General features: G+C 44.7%; 1 protein-coding gene across 6 annotated transcripts in view; it reads left to right on the top strand.

The window, feature by feature from the left end:
* LOC126213463 (uncharacterized) overlaps positions 1 to 20,418 on the top strand; it is a 149,017-nt gene that overhangs the window by 76,351 nt on the left and 52,248 nt on the right. For 5 of the 6 annotated variants that reach the window (XM_049941239.1, XM_049941238.1, XM_049941236.1 and 2 more), the window contains 2 exons: positions 4,815 to 4,868; positions 15,501 to 15,593. The exons of the other annotated variant lie outside the window; for it this stretch is intronic. In XM_049941239.1, coding sequence (XP_049797196.1) covers positions 4,815 to 4,868; positions 15,501 to 15,593 — 147 coding nt within the window. The remainder of the gene's footprint in view (positions 1 to 4,814; positions 4,869 to 15,500; positions 15,594 to 20,418) is intronic. 6 annotated transcript variants of the gene reach the window in all.

Here is a 20,418-nt window from a genome sequence, read left to right as displayed (position 1 = left end):
GCGGATGCTCGGGCTTCAGGTGATGCAGAAACTGAGTGCCGTGATTGGCTACTGTGTAGCCCAGACCTGGTGCCCTCCAATTTCCGTCTGTTTTGTCCAGTTTATCGTACTCTACGTGGGACACACTTCGAAGAAGATGAGAGCGTAACTCGTGCAGTGAAAACGTGGCTACGAGCACAGGACGAGAGCTTCCGTTAACGGGATTTACGTGCTCGAAGCAGGGCTGGCGTAAGGCTGTAGAGTGTGCTGGACTCTGTGTAGAAAAATTGTGTGGAGGGGGATTTCGCTAAATGGGGGCAAACTGCAACAACAGTCTACGAAAGCATAAGGGACGAAAAAGGTCGTACGGGTGTACGGCCGGAAATGCGTTTCGAGGGAGGTAAACCTACTTTTGTAGATCTTTGACTGTACACTGTGAGGTGACAGAAGTCGTGGGATACCTCCTGACATTGTGTCTGACCTCCTTTCGCCCGCCGTAGTGCAGCAACTCGACACGACGAGAGCTCGACAATTCGTCGGAAGTCTCCTGCAGAAACTTTTGGCCCTGCCGGAGACGTGAAGCCCACGAATGGCCGCAAGTGCTCTCCCCGCACCATTGCGGAGAAACCACCGGCGCGCACGGTGCCTCGTCGATAACTCGAATCTACAGCTCCGTGGGATCTGTACCGCACTCGATACCGCCGGGTCTCACTGACGGAAATCGTATCTCGTCTGACGGGGCCACAGTTTTCCCGTCACCTGGGCTCCGACCGATACGGTCGTGAGCCCGGTAGCGGAACTGCAGGTGACGTCGGCAGAGGCACTCGTGTCGGTCGCCTGCTGTGCTGTCACAGTAACGCCAAATTTCACCGCCCGTCCTAAAGGGTACGTCAGTCGTACGTCCAACTTCGATTTCTGCAGTTTTTCTCGCACTGTCGCTCGTCTGTTAGCACTGACAACTCGACGCGAGCACTGCCGCTCTCGGTCGTTAAGTGAAGTCCGTAGGCTCTCGCACTGTCTGTGGCGAGTGGTAACGCTCGAAGTGTGCTATTCTCTGCACACGGCCGACACTGTGGGTCTCGGAATATCGAATTCCCTAACGATTTCCGAAATAGACTGTCCGTACGTGTAGCTCCGACTACCGTTCTGTGTTCGGAGTCGGTTTGTTCCCGTTGTGCAGCCGTCTGTGTAAGAAACATTTTCACGTGAATCACCCGAGTACAGGTGACAGCTACACCAGTGTCTTTTTATACCTCGTGTTCGCGATAGTATCGCCGTCGTTAGGTGTGCGTACCACTGTCCTGTGAGTTTTGTCACCTCGGTGGATGCTTCAGTGACTGCAAGCACACATAACAATACACCAGACAAGTGGCAACTTTCTGTCAGTACTCACGGTTTGGTGATACGTTGGCAGTGAACCACCACCACCACCAGCACCAGTTTAGCCAAATGTGTGGTCGGGGTGGATGTTTTCGAGAAGTGTCCACACGGCATTGCAGGAGTGAGCTGGAGCACTGTTGTGCGGTGACCACATTACCCTCTGTACCTCTAAATGCTCGTCTTCCGGCAGGGGAGGCAGGGTAAGATACGCCTCCCCCGTGAGGTGTCGTTAAAGTGTGACCGATCCCACGATTCCGTCACCGATAATCTGGAGCCGCACACCGGGGCCTAACCGCTGCCGTCGGCTTGCTGCCGGTGTACTGCTGAGACACCAGTACTGGCTGAATGTTCCCACTTGTCTAGTATACGTGCTTTCAGTCATTTGAAAAATAGACCTTCAGAGACGTTCGAATGAGTGTATCTCCCTAAGAACGCATTTCTGGCCACACGGCTCTCTACACCTAGTTACAAGAATTCTACACGTCCGTCAGACCTGGACGCCATCGGAAGAGCTACCGTGAAGTCTGTAGATGCCCGTCTCGAAATTTATCTACCGTATCGACAAATTTCAGCTATTTCGTTGTTTAAAAAAATATTCTTTTACTAAAAGAGCACTATATGTCGAACAAAGATGCGTTTTCCCGTGCCGGATGCCTGCCCTCCTCTCTCTACCCAGTCGGATTGTGTATATTTCTTTTAGAAACTAAGGTCGTGTTGCCTTCTTTAATTTTGGATTTGACAGTGCTTTATGTTTTTATATTTTATCTATACAGGTTGTGCATAAAGTCTGGGAACACTTCCAATTATTTATTACACAAGAACTAAACATTGTATAGATGTCATACATATTGCATTTTGAACAGAAAAACTGAAAGATTTTTTTACATATGTTCGATACGCGAACCACGAGTGACCCTGCAGATGTCAGTACGGTAATAGAACTCTTGCCGTACCCATCCCAGTGTGGCATCGTACACTGTGGTAGTCGCTTCCCGTATTCTCTCCCGGAGCTCTGCTACGTCACTCGGTAGAGGCGGTACGTACACCAGATCTTCCTGTGTCCCCGCAGAAGAAAGTCACACGGAGTGAGGTGTGGCGATCAGGGAGGTCATTTCGTGAAACAGCTATCCCCTTCTGTAGCACAGCTGATCCGTCGATGCAGCAGCTTCTGCACTAGCTCCAATTCGAATGGTTTCGTAGACAGCTTCTGTCGCAGGACTTTCCGTACTGTCATTGGAGCCATTTGGGGTGCACGGGATGCACGACGTAACTATTTCTTTGGACTCCTTACGAATGTCTCTCGTATGCACTCCACATTCACTTCACTCGTACTGGGTCATCCGCTTCTCTTTGCCGGGCACAATCAACCCGTCGTAATAAATTTGTTGTGCCAGTGGTAAATGGCCTTTCGTGTGGCTTCTTACCGTACTCGGTTCTAAACATCCGTCGAACAGCTGTAGCGCCCTCGTTTTTGTCGAACTCTCGACACGCGGAAAACTCACTCCGCACCTGAACTCGCCACGTTTGCGACTATCGGCAAATTGTCAAACTATGCTGCGGCAATATACGTGGGGGAAGGGAGGGGCTTTCAGGGTTTCTCTTCAAAATGTCATATGTATGATATCTGTACGATGTTTGGTTCTTGGAAAATGTTCCCAGACTTTATGTACACCCTGTATTTATGTTTGTGCTACTGTCTGCCCCCTCCCTGCTTTCCCGTACACCCTCAAAAGAATTGTGTGATTTGTTGATGATGTATTTTGTTTGTGTAGGCTTTTATTCATTTCCTTTCAGTTTTCCTAACAGCTGTTAGGCTCTGTTTATCTTTACATTTTTCTAATATTATTTTGTTATTAATCTGTCTTATTTATTTTCCTTGCATTCTTGTAATTCCAATGTAACTATTCCATCCGGTGGCATATATTGATCACAGTTAGGTCACGTAATGATGACTTGCCACCAGTCGAACACGACTGTCGAGACTGTACAGTGTGGTGCTGTACTTTGTGTGAAGATACTTTGGTATGACGACTCATTTGTAATTTTTATTTTTAAACACCTTCTGATATTTTTACTGATAATGTTTACTATACATTATGCTTGTGTTTCTCGAATGTTGTATTTCATTTGGCAGATGTTCTGTGGATGGGCTAAATGTCAGATGCGGCAAAAATTATTTTTAACAACGAGGAATCTGTTCTTCTTAAGCGACCCATTACAGCAGTGTATAAGGAGTGCTCACAATCTTCGTAGCCGGTGTTTCACCCACATTGGAGCATGCTGGTCCACAAAGTTCATTAATTTATTTAAAAAAATAGGTACATAAACAGATTTTTAAAAATTTTTTTAAAACGAGGCTTCATTTTCTGTTTTGAGATTCCTCGAGGCTCTGTAACATTTTGATTTTCTTCTTTATAACAAATCCTAAGGCTGTAATTGATCCCCGTTCCGTCCCTCTGTCGTAAAACACTAAACCACGTGAGCCGATTTTAATTCTACTCGAGTTTTTTCCATTGCACTTTTGATAACCGTATTTTGCCCCATTAGATCTCACGTAGAGCCTGTTCCAACTATACTAGACTGTGAAGGTAATCCCAAAAGTAAGATCTCCTATTTTTTATAAGTACATAGACCTATTTAGTTCTACAATCGTTTACATCAGTTTACAGCTCGAACATTTAGCTATTTTTCGACACAATCACCATTTCTGTCGATGCATTTTTGTAGACGCTGTGGCAGTTTTTGTATGCCCGTGTCATACGAGCTCGCCGCCGTGCTGTTCAGAAAGTTATGAACCTCTTCTTTCACCTCGTCATCCCAGCTGAATCGCTTTCCGGCCATATTTTCTTTTAACCTAGGAAACAGGTGATAGTCACTGGGCGCCAAGTCAGGACTGTAGGGTGAGTGGGCGATTATGTTCCACTGAAACTGTTGCAGGAGAGCAACGGTTTGCCGAGTGAGTGTTGTCACGGAGAATGTGTACGTCCTTGCTCAACATTCCTCTTCTCCGGTTCTGAATTGCCCGTTTGAGTTTTTTCAAAGTCTCACAGTAGCTGTCAGCGTTAATTGTGGTCCCGGCAATTTAGCTCCGACGACGAGGTGAAAGAATAGGTTCATAACTTTCTGATCGGCACGGCGGTGAGCTGGTATGACACGGGCATTCAAAAACTGCCACGAGGTCTACAAAAATGCGTCGACAGAAATGGTGATTATATCGAAAAATAGCTAAATGTTCGAGCTGTAAACGGATGTAAACGATTGTAAAAATAAACAGGTCTATGTACTTATAAAAAAGTAGGAGACCTTACTTTTGGGATTACCCTCGTATATTTTGACCCTACAGTTTACTGTCCCTGAATATCACATATTGTCTACTACGAAATGTTAATTCCAAAGAGTACACGTGGCCTGTTACCTTCGTGGTGCACTGTGTGACGGCTGCTGTTTGGTTACAGACGAAACAGCCCGAGGTGATCGAGCTGCCGAGTGAAGATGACAGTGGGGAAGAGGTGAGTACTGCTACGGCAAAGTTGTACTGTTCTGTAGAAATAAGGCTGAGGGGGAAGAATCTGATGTAGAAGGTTACTGTGGCTCCTACAACGGGAAAGAACTGACGCTACACGTGCTCGATGCCGGTTTTGAACTAGAACTTAAAACTGTACCGGAACGAGTGACAGTGTTTTATACAGGTTGACGTACGTGGGAATCGAGTTATCGATTCGCCCTAACCTTTCGTTTTTTTTTTTTTTTTTTTTTTTTTTTTTTTTTTTTTTTTTTTTACATTTTATATGTCACAGTCAAATAAGCATTTTGCAAATACGTATTCAGTTTGATGTGCCAGTGGTTATCTTCAGATAGAGAAAGGGAAGGGCACGAGACAGAGAGTTCATTCTGCCTGTGAAAACTCTACTTCTATCTTTGGTATGATTTTATTTATTTATTATTACTATTATTATTATTAGGTAGATTGTTATTTTCAGAGTTTATGGATTTTGTGACAATTGTTTGTCTCCTCTTTTTGTATATTTACAGTGCGTAGAAGATCACCGGTAGTCAAACCGGGTTACGGCCTTGAGAAAAACGAATATAAAAAATTAATGTTTTGTACAAGGGATGCCCTGCAGCTCGAAAATGCGTCACATTACTAAAACCCGACACGAGTCTGTAAGGGATACGCAGTATCCGATCGAGAGTACGTGAACACCTATTAGTGGACACCGATACGGGTGTGTCGCCCAGTGTGGGGTGTGTCGAACCTCTACCTTTTGACGGCTCGAACTGTGCCGGGGCACTTCCGGTAAACTGTGTGCGTCTCTGTGGAGGAGATAGCCCGGTCGTCCTCGAGAGGAGGTAGTGACGTCGGACGTCGGGTCGGAGCGAAGTCGGCATTCCGACTCGTCCCGGAAGTGTTCCGCCGGGCACTCGTCGGGACTCTGGGCGGGCCAGTCTATTTTGGGAACGTTACTGTCCACGAACTGTCGTATCACGGGTGCCGCTTTATGACAGTGCACTGTTATGCCGATACGGGCAGTTGTTACTTCCGAACTGTTCCTCTACTGCAGGGGCGGGCAGGAATCCTGCACGTGTGCGGTGCACTTGCACGCGTGCAGTTAACAGGTGTTCTGCGTGCACACGGGGGCAAGCTGGCCACCCACTTCTCTCCCCTCCCCACCGTACCGTCTCCGACTCCGTCCTCTGTAATGCGTTTTGTTTCCTAGCTTGCTTTATTGAATGAAGGCATAAGGTTAGTAGGAGTGCTTGGAAGAAATCGTGCTACAAAAGAGTACCTATTACCTACGATACGTTTTATTTAATTATCACAGGTGGAGCTTACAATATGTGTAATGTCTGGAACAAAATTTCTACATACAGACAAACGCAAACAGTTACGTAAATTTTCATCACTGATGTTTGCTTTTAACAGAGACTTAATTAATTTTCATAACAGAAAAAAATCTCTCACAAACGTATGTCGAACCAAACATTAACATTATCTTCGCGGCTTCACGGTGAAGGCGAGGAAACACTTGCCGTGTAAAGTCTCGATAAGAGTCTATTAGACGTCTTGCCGAAAGGAACTTGTCTCTCGGACGAGAGTTACACTGTAGATCTGCCTGAGAAATTCCTCTTTTATTGCACTAAGTACGGAAACATATTCTTTGCAATTCTGTTCTCACACAGTAGACAGAGTAGGGAAATGCAGTGCGTTCCCTGACGAGAGCTGCCATTCCCGTAGCTCGAGCTTGCTAGTGAAAGCTTGCACCTTTTCAGCCATTTCACAAATTAGCTTATTTTCTACCTGCAAACTTGTCTTCAATGCATTCATGTGTCCGGTAATGTCCACTAAAAATGCAAGGTCGGTAACCCACTCTTGGGATCGTACCTTCCTTTGTCCTTTAAGAACTGATTTATTGGTATTCTCAGCTCAAAAACTTTTTTGAGTACATTACCGAGGCTAAGCCAGCGGCGTTCACTGTGGTATTGCATGTCAGCGTACTCATGCCCAATTTCATCTAAATATGTGTGAAACTGTGTGTAATCCCGTGGGATCTCAAATAATTAACTGCCCGAATAACCACAAGCATGACGTCCCCCAGTTTTGCTGCTTTTGCACAGAGTACTTCTGGTGCAAAATGCAGAGGATTCTGCACAGTGATTCTTCTGTACGCTGAGGCTTTTCTCTTAGTAATCCGACACATCCCATTTGTTCCACTTTCATTGCAGGTGCTCCGTCTGTTGTCAAACGTTCCCAGTTTAAGCCAGCTGAATCGACAGCTTCTTCAACTGCTTTTAGGATGTCCACACTGGTGGTCGTGCTTTTTACAGGTATCGTATTTAAAAAATCCTCTGCTATGTGCAGAGCAGTGTCCACGCCGCGCGCATAAATCACTAATTCCGCGGTATCTAAAATATATACAGACTCGTCAAGTGCGATGGAAAATGCGATAAACTCCTGCACTGTGGCACTCCTTTATAAATGCACCTTCAGCAAACAGTTTTCCAGCTCTCGCTAATTAAGCGCAATCTTATAACTTGCACGTACCGCTGGGCTATCGTTGTTGTCGTCCTGAAAAATTGGAAACAGTGCTCCATAAAATGTTAAATCAGTTAGACGAGAGACACGACGAAATACGACGTCCACTACGTAGTGGTCGCGCTTCGCATCGACGTCCGCAGCTCGGCCCGGTACTACCCGCAACCTGCCGGCTGTCGCCACCGCCACGGTCGACGATTGCACGCGAGCAGCACACGTGCAGCGCTGTGCACTCGTGAGCGTCGTGCAACGTTTGCCCGCCTCCGCTCTGCTGCGCACAGTACACGACACCGTAAAATGTGTTCGTATCCTCCCACATTTAGTGTTTCCTCGAGCACGAGAAAGGGGTCACGTCCCGACCGCGACGAACGCCACCGTACCGTAATCCACCTCCTCTGCACTTCACGCGGTGGTAGGTAATGTTCTCCAGGCATTTGCCAAACCCAGTTCCTTCCGTCAGACCGGCACGGTGGTAGTGCAGGTCAACACCCCGTGCCACTCGTTTCCGGTCGTCCACCGTCCGGTGGCGTCGCTCTCTGCGCAGCCGCCAGTGCGTAGTGTCGACTACCGAAGTGCGTAGCTTACGGGGAGCTGCCCGACCGTTATACGCCGTCCTTTTTAACTTTCTGTGCACGGTCACCGTGCCAGCTGGACTGCCGGTAGCACTCTGGAACTCGCGAGTGATTCCTTCTGCCAATTTTGTGCGATTTTATCTAATCTCTCTCCGGAATGTTCGACGGTTCCTTTCCGTCGGTACGTGAGGACTTCCCCGTCTCGGTTTAGCTGTGGTCGTACCTTCGCGTTTCGACTCCACAGCCACACCGCCGACTGTCGATTCGGGCCCCTCTGGAAGCGTCGAAATGTCCCTACGGAATTGTTACGCCAGTGACGTTCGACGACTGTAGTCTGCATTCGGAGCTGTCGGGGTCACCCGACTGACTCGATCTGCCCGTACTCTTCTCTGCTGACAGTGAGACACTCCCTGTCTCCTTTCATTACAGTGGGTCCACCTCTAGTGACACACATCTGTCAGTTCGACATTACGTAGGGGAGTCCCGATACGTTCTATCTGATAGTGTCGTATACTGACCTAATACACTGTGCCTAATCTCGTCCTAACTGTACGTGGGACCCTTTCGTCCGAGTGAGCTGACCTTTTTCTGTAACCCTCCTCGAACTGTGCTCACCCCTCCCGGACAGAGGGAAAATGTTGCATATTTTCAGTTTTGGTAGTATAGAAATAAATGATAGAGAAGACATGAACTTTTACAAATAATGCACGGATGTAGCAGCCACGAATTGCAATCTACCTGTTCACTGCTGGCCGGTAAAATTCTGACCACTTAGAATAGCAAAAAATTAAATTCTGCTTATTGTGTGTGTGCAGTATACTCTGTGTCAGTCAGTGAACCTGTGATGACGCGCTACGGCAGACTGTAAATATTGCACTAAAATTCCGTGCCTACCTGTATTTATCTGCAGGAATTCCATCTGGCTTAGTGAGTGTCCACATGAGTAGTTTTTCATGTGATGTTCAGTCCATCACTTACTCCCAGCCTGAAGTTTTAAGTGATGGTGTACAACTTTGATTACGTGAACAGTAAGCTGATAATTCTGTAGGTACAGAAATACCTGTGTGAAATGTGTTAACGATATTTGTTACTCGGACCATTAAAGCAGGAATACAAAGACTGAGTAATGTAGAACTTACAGGGGACATTTGGTGGGTGGGGGATGTAGGAATTGGAAGAAGGAAATAAAGTTTATAGTTTCCAAAAGTACAAGAATGTTTTAGTTTTTTACTTCACATATGTGTATACGTGTGCAATCGAGCTCTCGTTCGTATTTTGATTAGGGCAAACATCTTAAATTTTACTGTGAGTGGAACAAAAATAGTATGCAAAGTGGTCGCTGACAAATTTTGTGCTCGTGTCGCCTCTAGTTCTGCGCACAGACATACTTGTCGTGGATACGTCAGTGTATCCTCGATATTGCATTCGTCAGACAATCCTGGCATAGTTCTGAGGTGCACAAAACGTTGTAATTATATTGTCAACAAACTCGACACACCTCTGTAGTCTGGTTGGAGATCTTCCTAAAGTGCCAAATTCGTGATCCACAAAACACCCGTCTGCTGATAATCTGTAGTTGAAAAACATATTTATGATGCATCGACTCCTTTTTCTGGAAAGGCCTTATGATCTTCTGACATAGAGCAGATGCCTCACGGGACAACAAGTACAAATGGAAGAGGTGTGCGGGTAGAACAGTTTGTGAGAGGTTTCAGTCGAGACAATTTTGCATTAGTTCCTAATGTGAGAGAAAAAATTCCCTTTCCTCGACTTACTGCCATTTCCTCTGCTGTTTTTGACTTTGACAACAATTAATTGGTAATAAACTTTGTTTGGAAATCGTCACATCAATGTATTTATATGAGTTGGCCGATTCAAATTGTGACAGCAGTCGTAGGATACCACATTTTTTTCATTTTATAAATACACAATTTTACATTTCTGAACATTCAAAGCACGTTGTCAATCTTTGGACTATTTTGAAATCTTTATTGAGATCCTATTAAATATTTGTGTATTTTTTTCAGACAGTACTTCAATATTTCGAGTATTTCACAATATTTTGACAATTTCAAATTTGAATAATACACAGAGTAACGAAACAAAGCTAAACACTTCTCGCTAGGTACATTTATTCAAGTTTACTCACGAAATACTACGTTGGGCAAATGACAACCGTTTGCATCTACACAATACTTGAGGCATTTCATGCAGTTTTTGGAAACATATATCATAACTGCTGGAGGAATTCTGGAAATTTCATAATGAATTTGATCTTTTAACTGTTGCAACCTTCTCAGCTGGGCGGACTACACTCTCACCTTCAAATAACCTCATAAGGGAAAGTTCGGCACAGTTAAATGGCGCGAGCGAAGCGGCCGTTCGACACGAGTGCCTTCGGAAATTGTGCAGTTACCAAACGTGTTACGGAGAATGGAAGTTTGTAGCCACATTCAGTATAAACAGGAATTGGATATGTCAGCTAACTCTCAGAATGATTATGAAAAGCACACTGCACGTCCACAATAGATTCGCCGTAGGGAAAAGAGCTTTCTACCGTGAACGCACAATGTTGCTCTGACCACTAAAATGCGATTACTGGCCTGTGTGTGGGATGAAACGCGACACTCCGCACTACTAATAGACAGCACCACCGTCACTGTATCTTGTTTTTAGCACGCGTTATTAAACTCTGAAATCGTCAAAACATTGTGAAACAATCTGTAGATAGCTGCACCATCTGCAACAGTCTCAGGTTAGTCTTAATATTGTCTGCGAGGTCATTAATATACAACATTAATAGCTAGGGTCCCAACACACTTCCCTGCGGTGCACACGAAGTTACTTCTACTTTTGTCAATGGCTCTCCATCCGAGATAACATACTGTGTCCTTACTTCCGAGATACCCAGCGTCTAGTCACTAATTCAGTTCGATACACCGTGTAAATGTAATTTCATAATAAATGTTCATGTGATACTACATTGAGTGCATTTTGGAAGTCACAAAATATTGCATCTTCCTAACTGTCTTCATCCGTAGCTTGCACGGTGATGTTTTTGAACTGACAGAACTGAAGTTCTCTCCTCGCCCTCATACTATCGGAACAAGTACAAGGTGCATTCGGGTTATAACACCTCTAATTCTTTCCTCATGTCTGGAAACAGATAGAACTATACAGTTCATTTTAAAATATGTAAGCGCTTGTTGTGAGTGTGTGGCAGAGATGGGAGTGCTGCACGGCACAGGCATCTTGAGCAATAGTGGTGAGAGTGAGCTCAATTTCTGTTACTAAAAATGAAGACTTTTCATTAAAACGGCAGCGTGCAATCATTCATTTTCTCCGTTTGTACGGTGACACTGATCGAAATTTGTCACCAGTCGAGTGAGATGTAGTGACTATATCACGGACGTGTCTCACGTGTGTTCGCAGGTGCGGCAGTTAAAAAAGGCAGAACATTGTGCAACTACAGACCGAGACGATCTCACCGGTCCCTCCGATGACACGATCGAGCGAGTCGAGAAAGTTCCTTTTGCCGGATCGCCGAACGAGTGTGGAACACGTCACGTCAGGCGTCAGCATTTCTGTGGGATCTGTGTACGCGATCCCGTACGGAGACTCGAAAATGTGAAAAGTATCTTCCAGGCGGCTCCCACAAATACCGACAGACAATCTCGAGCCCACGTGTTCGGCACGTCGGCGTGCGTCGACGTATCGTTACGGCACGAGTCGGTCTCTCTTTTTGTCGACCGTGACGATTTACTAGACACGGACGTTGTTTTTTGATCCTGAAAATGAGTGGCAGTCAGCTCAGTAGAAGTGTGTGTACTTACCACCACAAAAAATTTTTGAGTAAGCCCCAGTACTGATAAATTGACGATGACCACACATTCTGGGACAAGTGCGAATTCCGAAGGGCACTACGGTGACAGGTATGTCCTACTAAGATGTTTTGAAGAGTGAGTTCCTTCTGGCATGGCTTGTAAAACAGCATTGAATGTACCTCCTACAGCACATAATGGTAGAACAGTAACAGTTTTCGTGTTTGACCCGAGAGTTATTTCTCTCGAAGTCTGGGCTGTCTCCTAAGGGGTAGTCGTAAAGTTCTAATTTATGAGAAAAAGATCAAGCTACGACAGTGGAGATCGGTGACGGTGTCAGACCTTCACCGTACCTTTACACTTCAGTAAATTAAATTTTTATCGACGACGGATCACTCGGCAGAGACGTCGGTTGTAGAAGTCTGCGTTTTGGCGGTTCAGAAACTGTCCACCTTGTAAGTCACTCTGTAGTCGTTCTGAAAGGCGGTGAATTCGTGTGTTTACCCTGCTCGCTCTGTCGATCTATCTCGGGTCACAGAGATACACCCGGCACTCGTCCGTGTTGACTTGGTAGCTAAAGAAGTCGTCTAGATTGGCGAGACACAACTGCAACATTTCCACTAGTGCCTCATTTGAGCAAGCTTTTGATGTGAAAATGTTTGTACGGTCACGGGTGGAACTTTCTTGTGAGGCAGAATACTGTCAAATTTGAATCACAGATAACTACAAGGCTAATAATGCAGAAACAGTGATGGATCCCACAATGGATAGATCGCACCTGTACCTGTCTGTCGCACAGCATTTCTTTCGCCAGTGATGTCATCTTACCGACGACCGTTACGAATTACTCGGAGAAATACACGATATACTCTTTACTGTCTTACAGTACATTTATTCACTGCCTGTTTTGATTGTGGACCATCTACACAGTGGAAAAATATCTACTGTGACAACTTCAAACGGTATAGTTGCTGTTTAACTGGGAAAGTATACACCATTGCTGATTTGAAAAAATAAGAAAATTGGTACAGCAGAGTTCCACTAATCTGAACCCTAACAAGAAAACATTAGGTTTAAACAGTGCATAACAACGAAAGAAAAGCTGTCGAACTTACTAAAATACAGTGGACATTTTATCCCTACTTTTTAGACGACAAAAACTCGGTCACTGTTTTTTGGCATAATGACGACAGTCCGTCATACGACGCAGAGTCCCCGGTCCAGTCCTTCCACTCGACTCCGAAGCAGAGGGCCACGATCAGTTCTGGGGAAAACGCTGCAAATCGTGAGCTCCACTGAAACTCTACAGGCGAGGCCGTCTTCTCAACTTTCCTTGCCTTTCGCCGGAATGGCAGAGGAATAACCTCGGAGCCCAGATGACACGTGTTCCGACGTGCACCACAGTCTGCACCTGGTTGAACCTCGTTCCCTCAGTGGCTCCCAGAACAGCCTCTACGCGCCGAATGAGGCCCCGAGACGTGCACACTGCTGCCATTTCCCTAAAGGGTACCACCATTTGTCATACATTTCAACTGCTGTGAAAGGCATTAAGTAGCAATTTCCTTATATTTTCAAGTCAGCAATGGCGTATACTTTCCTGGTTAAATAGCATGTATGGAATGTGAAATTGTCACAGTAAATATTTTTCCACTGTGTAGATGGTCCAGTGATCGAAACCAGTAGTGAATAAATGTACTGTAAGGCAGCACGGTGTGTGTCACACGTTTCTCCAAGTACAGGGTGTTTCAAAATGAACATACCAGTTTTAAGGCTTTGTAGCATTTATTATGTTCAACTTACAGTTGTAAATAATAAACCAAATGAAAGAGGAACTCGAACAGTTTTGTTCGTATACCTGCGCACAATGGAAAGAGTGTGGAATCGTAAAGAGTGACTGAAAAATGTGTCGAACGAGTGTGAGTGTTTCGCGCTTAGCCCTAAGAAATATCCCCGTGGAAAGTTTGTGGGTCGTTCTTTTTCAGTGAATCGACTGTAATCGATGTTTGTTATCTCGATGGGCTACAATTATATCCTGTGCCTCAATGGGCAGAAGCTGAACGACACATCTTTATTTGGGAGCAAGATGGTGCACCACCTCACTGGCATTACTCAGTACGCATCTGGTTAAAAGGCGTCGTCTCCGACTGGTGGATTGGGCGCGAGGGGCCGATTGACGCAGCATTTTATGCGCGACCTTCACTTTCACCCAGGATCTGACGCAATTGCGTGTATGTGCCTCCGATACCAACTGCTCTATCCCACTTTAGAAACAGTGTTACTGCAACAGTTACCTGACACACTGATCGAGGTTGCGGAACAACTCGCCTATCGACCTTATGTGTGATCGGTGTTCACACTGAATTACTGTAAGAAAAACTATTTGTGTTTCTGTTTCATTTGGTGTATTATTTATAATTGTAAGGTGAGTGTAATATGTGGTAAAACTCGTATATTCATTTTGAAACACCCTGTACATCAATACCTTTGACAGCTGCCTGAAAAAAACAAATTAGCTTTGTGTAAATTTATGAACTGGTGTTGTGTGGATACGTGTTTAGCCAGGATTTAGGTGTCATCGTAAAGATCTTGCAGAGCTCTGCTACTGCCAAATTGGAGACAATAAAAATATTCAAAGGAACAAGGAATGTAAATGAAAATTGATATTAAATTGGAAATTATAAAATACTGAAAGACACTATCTCGCACAACTTGTAAATTTGCTCATAATTATAGGAAAGGCGAGCCAGAGGAAAGCTCGCTCCGGAAGGAAGCCGTAAAGCCTTAGAATTATAGTGGCGAGTGAATGCGGTATCGAAAAGGGAATGAAGAAATGGTACAGAGCGATCGCGTAGCTGTTCGTCGGGCATAGAGTGGCGAGTGACGGTCCTGACTTGTGATCCGTGTGTTCTGGAGCCATTGTGCTGCTCGGTGTAACTGTTGTCTGAAAGTGTTTGATGATCTCGGTAATGATGTTACCCTGACATTTCCACAAAAAATCCGTGCATAGACTCAAACTGCACAAACAGACTTTTTTCAATGTGTGGATCAGTTACAGAACCCGGACTGCGTCATCCAAATCTTACGCGAGATGTGAAAAACTGATCTACGACCGATGGTATCCACTGTCACCTCTGTCGAGGTACGCCGGTTTCCAAACGCCGGGGTCCCACTTCCGTTAGAATCCCCGATTCTTCGTCATTCGGACTCGTTTCACCACGCCGGAAGTGACTGTGACACCTGACCACTGTGTCGTAAGACGTTGCTGTACACCTCCGGCAACTCACTGTAGGTTAATGCAGTGTCGTTCCCCTTCAGATACTGAAAACTAATTGCCACGTGATGCTCCACTTTACTGACGGACTGCAGGCACATACGAGTGAACAAAAAAAAAAAATTAATTAACTAACTTTACTTGTGAAGGTTCTTTATGGCTAAACCTTGTTTCCTCTTATTCCTCTTCTGCATTCTCCCCCACCTTTCGATCTGAGACGGGTGTCTTCACCCTAGTCGGACTGCAGTGTAGGGAAAGTACAGTTGCACGTCTTTCTCAGTGCACACTCGCTTTCACGTATGCTCTGGAGGAGAACGTACGAGGAAGAGGGGCCCGTACCTACTGTCTGTCCGACGAAACGGCGCTTGTTTAACAGTACCGTCATTAGTACTTCGGCTGAGATATTGCAGTACCGCCTTGTCCTGCTGGCCTTTCATTTTCAGAAGACTGCTGTTCCAGTGACGGACTTCCAGAGAGCCGGGGCTGTCGACGGAGGGCGGCAGGACGACGACGTGGTGGTGCTCTCCGACAAAGAGGTTTGAGCTACATTTACTGCACCACTTCTTTTGTTTGGTTCACACATGTTTTTAAAGAAAATGGAGGCTCTAGTATTTTGCTCCTCTCTCAGTGCTCGCAGACACACGTGTTCAGTAACTACAGTACTCTTCTGTGGCACATATCGGTCGTCGCAGTGAGACATTTTGCGAAAACAGACTAGAAATAGATATGTACCGAATGGGAAGTAGATTTTTCCTGTCTCAGTGCAGTAGCAGCCCACTGTGTGTGTGTGTGTGTGTGTGTGTGTGTGTGTGTGTGTGTGTGTGTGTGTGCACCTTAAAAAAGTCAGTAGATTCTTAACACTGGAGGGAAAAGATAAATTGATGCTTACCGTAAAGATGACACGTTAAGTTGCAGACAGGCGCAACTAAAACACACTTAGACTTCAGCATTTGGCCACAGCCTTCATCAGGAAAAGAAACACGTACTCACATTCATTCACACGAGCAAGCACAGCTCACGCACATGTGACTGCCACCTCCGGTAGCTCGGACCCTCTCGGCTGTATCTGAAAGCTAATGTGTAAGTGTCTTTTAGTCGTGCCTGCCGACAACTTAATGTGTCATCTTCGTGGCAAGTAGCAATCTATCTTTTCCTCACACTGTCGATACTCGAGCGTGGAGTTGCAGTCCTTTGGTAGGTACTCGTTGCTTTATTACCCCCATTAAAATAAAACTGTGAACTACACGGCAAAGCGTATGTCCCATTGTACTAGTCATTAGGGTTTCTTCACATTCAGTTCACGTATGGAATGGGAATGTGGGAACAGTGATCATTTGAATGCCTCTGTGCTTGCAGTAATTATTCTAATCTTATCCTCACGATCCCTATGTGAGTGATACGTAGGGGATTGAACTCGGGTCTTGAAACTTTGTTAATAGACTCTCTCAGGATGGTTTACCTGTCTTCAAGAATCTACCAGTTCAGTTCCTTCATTGTCTGTGTTATACTCTCCCAGGGACTAAACAGATCTGTGAGCATTTGTATTGCCCTTCTCTGTATACGTTCATTATCCCCGGTCAATCCTATCTGGTACGGATCCCACAAGCTTGAGCAGTATTCTAGGATTGGTTGCACGAGTCAGTTGTAAGCAGTTTCTGTGTAGACTATCACACTTCCCCATTATCCTACCGTCGAGCCAAAGTTTACCGCCTGCTTTACCCACACCTGATCCTACACGATTATCCCATTTCGTAGTCCTATAAAGTGTCACTCCCAGTTAATTGTACGAGTTGACTGGTGACAGTTGTGACTTGTCGATACTGTAGTTGTGGGATACTGTGTGTGTGTGTTTTTTGTGAGGTGCACTATTTCACATTCCTGGACATTTAAAGCAAGTTGCCAATGTTTGCACTACTTTGAAGTCATTCGAGATCCGACCGAATATTTCCCCAGTATTCTGCAGACAGTACTTCACCATCTGAGAAAAGTCTCAGCTTGCTATTAGTGTTGTTCGCAAGGCTATTAATATAACATATAAGCAGGAAGGAATCCAATATAAAACACGAGAAGGAAGTGACCCGACACATCACACTCGAAGTTACTTCAACATCTGTCGGTGACTCTCCGTCTGCGATAACGTGCCACTTCTTCCCTACCGAGAAATCCTCGGTCTAATCACAAATTCGGTTTGATACCCCAAATGTTTGTACTTTCAGTAATAAGCATTGATATCGTAACGACTCGAATACTCTTCGTGATCTGTGGCTCTGGAAGGGCACACCTGATTTCCTTCCCCACTTTTGAAACAATTTAAGCTCGTGCTACGTCTCCGGTGACCTTAATGTCGGTAGGATTTTAAATTCTAATTTTTATTCCTTCCTTCCCACTATTTGGAACTACAGTAGAAACTTGATAGTGTCTACTTTCTTTTTTTTACTCACATGATAAATGATGAAAACATCATTGCAAAACATAGATAGGGAGAGTACAGCTCAGTGACAAAGCAGACAACAATGCAATCAACACCAACGGTTAGCTCGCTGCCCTGTTGCACGAACATCTGTCGTCAGTGTGGCACGCAATACCCCGACTGCTGCCGGCTGCTACCGATCAAAACTGGGGAGTTCATACGCTGCCGTAGTTCCCAGCACCTGTACTGTACAGTGCTGTGTGTCATTTTGTTTGTTGACCGTGTGTTCCGTTGTACACCTTATGAAGATGAGTGCTGTAGCAAAAAAGAGGAAATTTGTGCCTTTGCATCTAAAATTAGAAGCACTATGACGACTTGAGAAAGGAGAAACAATAAAAAAACTTGCTCTCGAATATGGTGTCGGTGAAGTTACTGTTTGTGACTGGCGAAGAAACCGACTTAAATTGGAACAGTTTTCTTCACAGAAATGCTCACACGAATCTCTCAGTCGAAGAAGTACATATAAAGAAGTCAGACTTCGAAAAAATGAGTGAGGCATTGTTTATGTGGTTTACCCGACAGAGACAGGAGGATGCTCCGATTTCTGGCCCAATCTTGCAGGAAAAAGCTTTGTTTTTCAGAAACCAGCTGCAGGAAGGAGATGACAGTTTCGCCGCTAGTGTGGAAGAAGAGGTACGGAGTGCGTCAACTAGACGGCTACGTGGAGAAAAACTCTCTGGTGACGCTCAGGCCGTTTCAAAATTTATCGTCGAGTTTAAAAAAATCTGTGACAAAACTGGGCTAAATTTTAAAATATTACCAGCGAGAACACCTGCATCTTGTGAAGAAAAAAGTGCTCCTGGGCACAAAAAAAGCAAAGAGCGGCTCACAGTTATGACAGCACAAATGCAACTGGAAACCACAAACTAAAACTAGTTGTGATTGGGAAGTCTGCCAAGCCAAGAGCATTCAAGAATGTATCCATCTCAGCTCTCCCGGTTGTCTATACACATCAGATTTTTTATCCACATCAGTATCCTCCAAACCAATGTGAGGCACATGGCGGAGGGTATGTCCCATTATACTGGTTATAAGCCCTGTTACCTATTCCAGTCTCACATGGAACGTAGGAAGAGGGCTGCCTAAACACCTCTGTGTGTGTGTTGTTATTAGTCAGATCTTATCTTCACGATCACTATGGGAGTGCTATGTAGAGAGCTACAGTATATTCCTAGACTCATCATTTAATACTATACGTTCCTAAATTCATTCGATACTATTTCTCGAAATTTTGCTAGTAGGTATTTGCGGGATAGAAGCGACAGAGTTTGAAGTGTACCTGAAAAGCAGTAGAGCTCACATAATAATGGGTATAGAAAGCTGGTTGAAAGCTGAAATCGATAGCAGTGAGATTTTTGGGGAAAAGTTGAGTGTATATCGAAAGAATAGGCAAATGGGAAATGGAACTGATGTATTTGTCACAATAAACAAAAAACTCTAATCCATTGAGATAGAAATTGAAGCTCCTTGTGAGATTGTTTGGGCCAGACTCGGTATCAGGGGTGAGCATAAAATAATTGGATCCTTCTATCGCCCACCAGATTCTTCTCCTGACGTAACAAAAAATTTAGAGAAAATCTCAAATCATACGTGTGCAAGTTCCACAATCGTACTGTAATCATTGGTGGAGACTTCAGTCATCCAACAGTTAATTTGTAAAATTAGTTTTGTTAGTGGTGGGTGTGATAAGACATCTTGTGAATGTTACTAAATGCCTTCTCTGAAAACTACCTGGGACAGATTGTTAGGAACACCACTCACGATGAAAATATATTGGACCTAATGGCAACAAATAGACCTGATCTCTTTGAGGATGTCCGCATTGAAAATGGTATCAGTGTCGGTGATATAGTTGTGGCAACAACTGAAACAAGCACGAAGATATAAGTGTCGAGTAAACCAGATAAAAAATCAGTAGTGCCATATCTCAGTGAGGAACTAGAAACTTTCAGCGCAGGGCAGGAGCTCGTAGAGCAGCTGTGGCTCAAGTTTAAAAGAGTAGTTGACCACGCACTGGATAGATATGCACCCTGTACAGAAGTTGATAAGGGGAGGAACCTTCTGTGATTTACAGTCCCTGTAAAGAAATTTCTAAAGAAACAAATTGGTGCACAATAGGTGTAACACAAAGCGTAGACGGAGATGTGCTGCGCGAAATGTGTTAGGCTGTCAAGAGAGCAATACGCGACGCCTTCATCGGCTTAACGTACAAGAATATTGTCGAGTGATCTTTCACGGGACCCGAAGAAATTCTGGCTAGTGGTACCGAAGTTAGTGATCGGTCCCCAGCGTATCGGACAGGAATTGAAATTGAGGGTAGCTAAGCAAAAACTGAAATTATTAAGTCTTTTTTCAAACATTCCTTTACAAAGGAAAACCCAGGAGAATTGCCCCAGTTTAATCCTAACACCACCGAAAAGATGAATGAAATGAGTATCACTGTCAGTGGTGTCGAGAAACGAGATTAAATCGTTAAAATTGAACGAAGCTCCTGGGCTCGATGGAATTCCTGTCAGCTTCTATACTGAATTTGCAGTCGAATTAGCCCCTCTTCTAACTGTAACCTATTGTAGATCCCTCGAATAAAACCCCGTGCCCAATTTTTGCAAAAAGGCACAGGTCACACCCGTCTACAAGAAGGGTAGTAGAAGTGATCCACAAAACTACCACATCCTTCACATCGATTTGTTGCAGAATCTTAGATCGTATTCTGAACTCAAACATACTGAGGTATCTCGAACAGAACGACCTCCTCAATGCCGACCGGCACGGATTGCAGAAACGTCGATCACTTGAAACCCAGTTCACACATTTTTCATACGATGTACTGAAAGCTTTGGATCGAGACAGTCGGATAGATGCACTATACAGGGTGTTTCAAAATGAACGTA

This window comes from Schistocerca nitens, chromosome 11, assembly GCF_023898315.1.
Source record: "Schistocerca nitens isolate TAMUIC-IGC-003100 chromosome 11, iqSchNite1.1, whole genome shotgun sequence".
NCBI classification, from domain to species: Eukaryota; Metazoa; Arthropoda; class Insecta; order Orthoptera; family Acrididae; genus Schistocerca; species Schistocerca nitens.
This window is presented reverse-complemented; position numbering and strand designations above follow the sequence as displayed.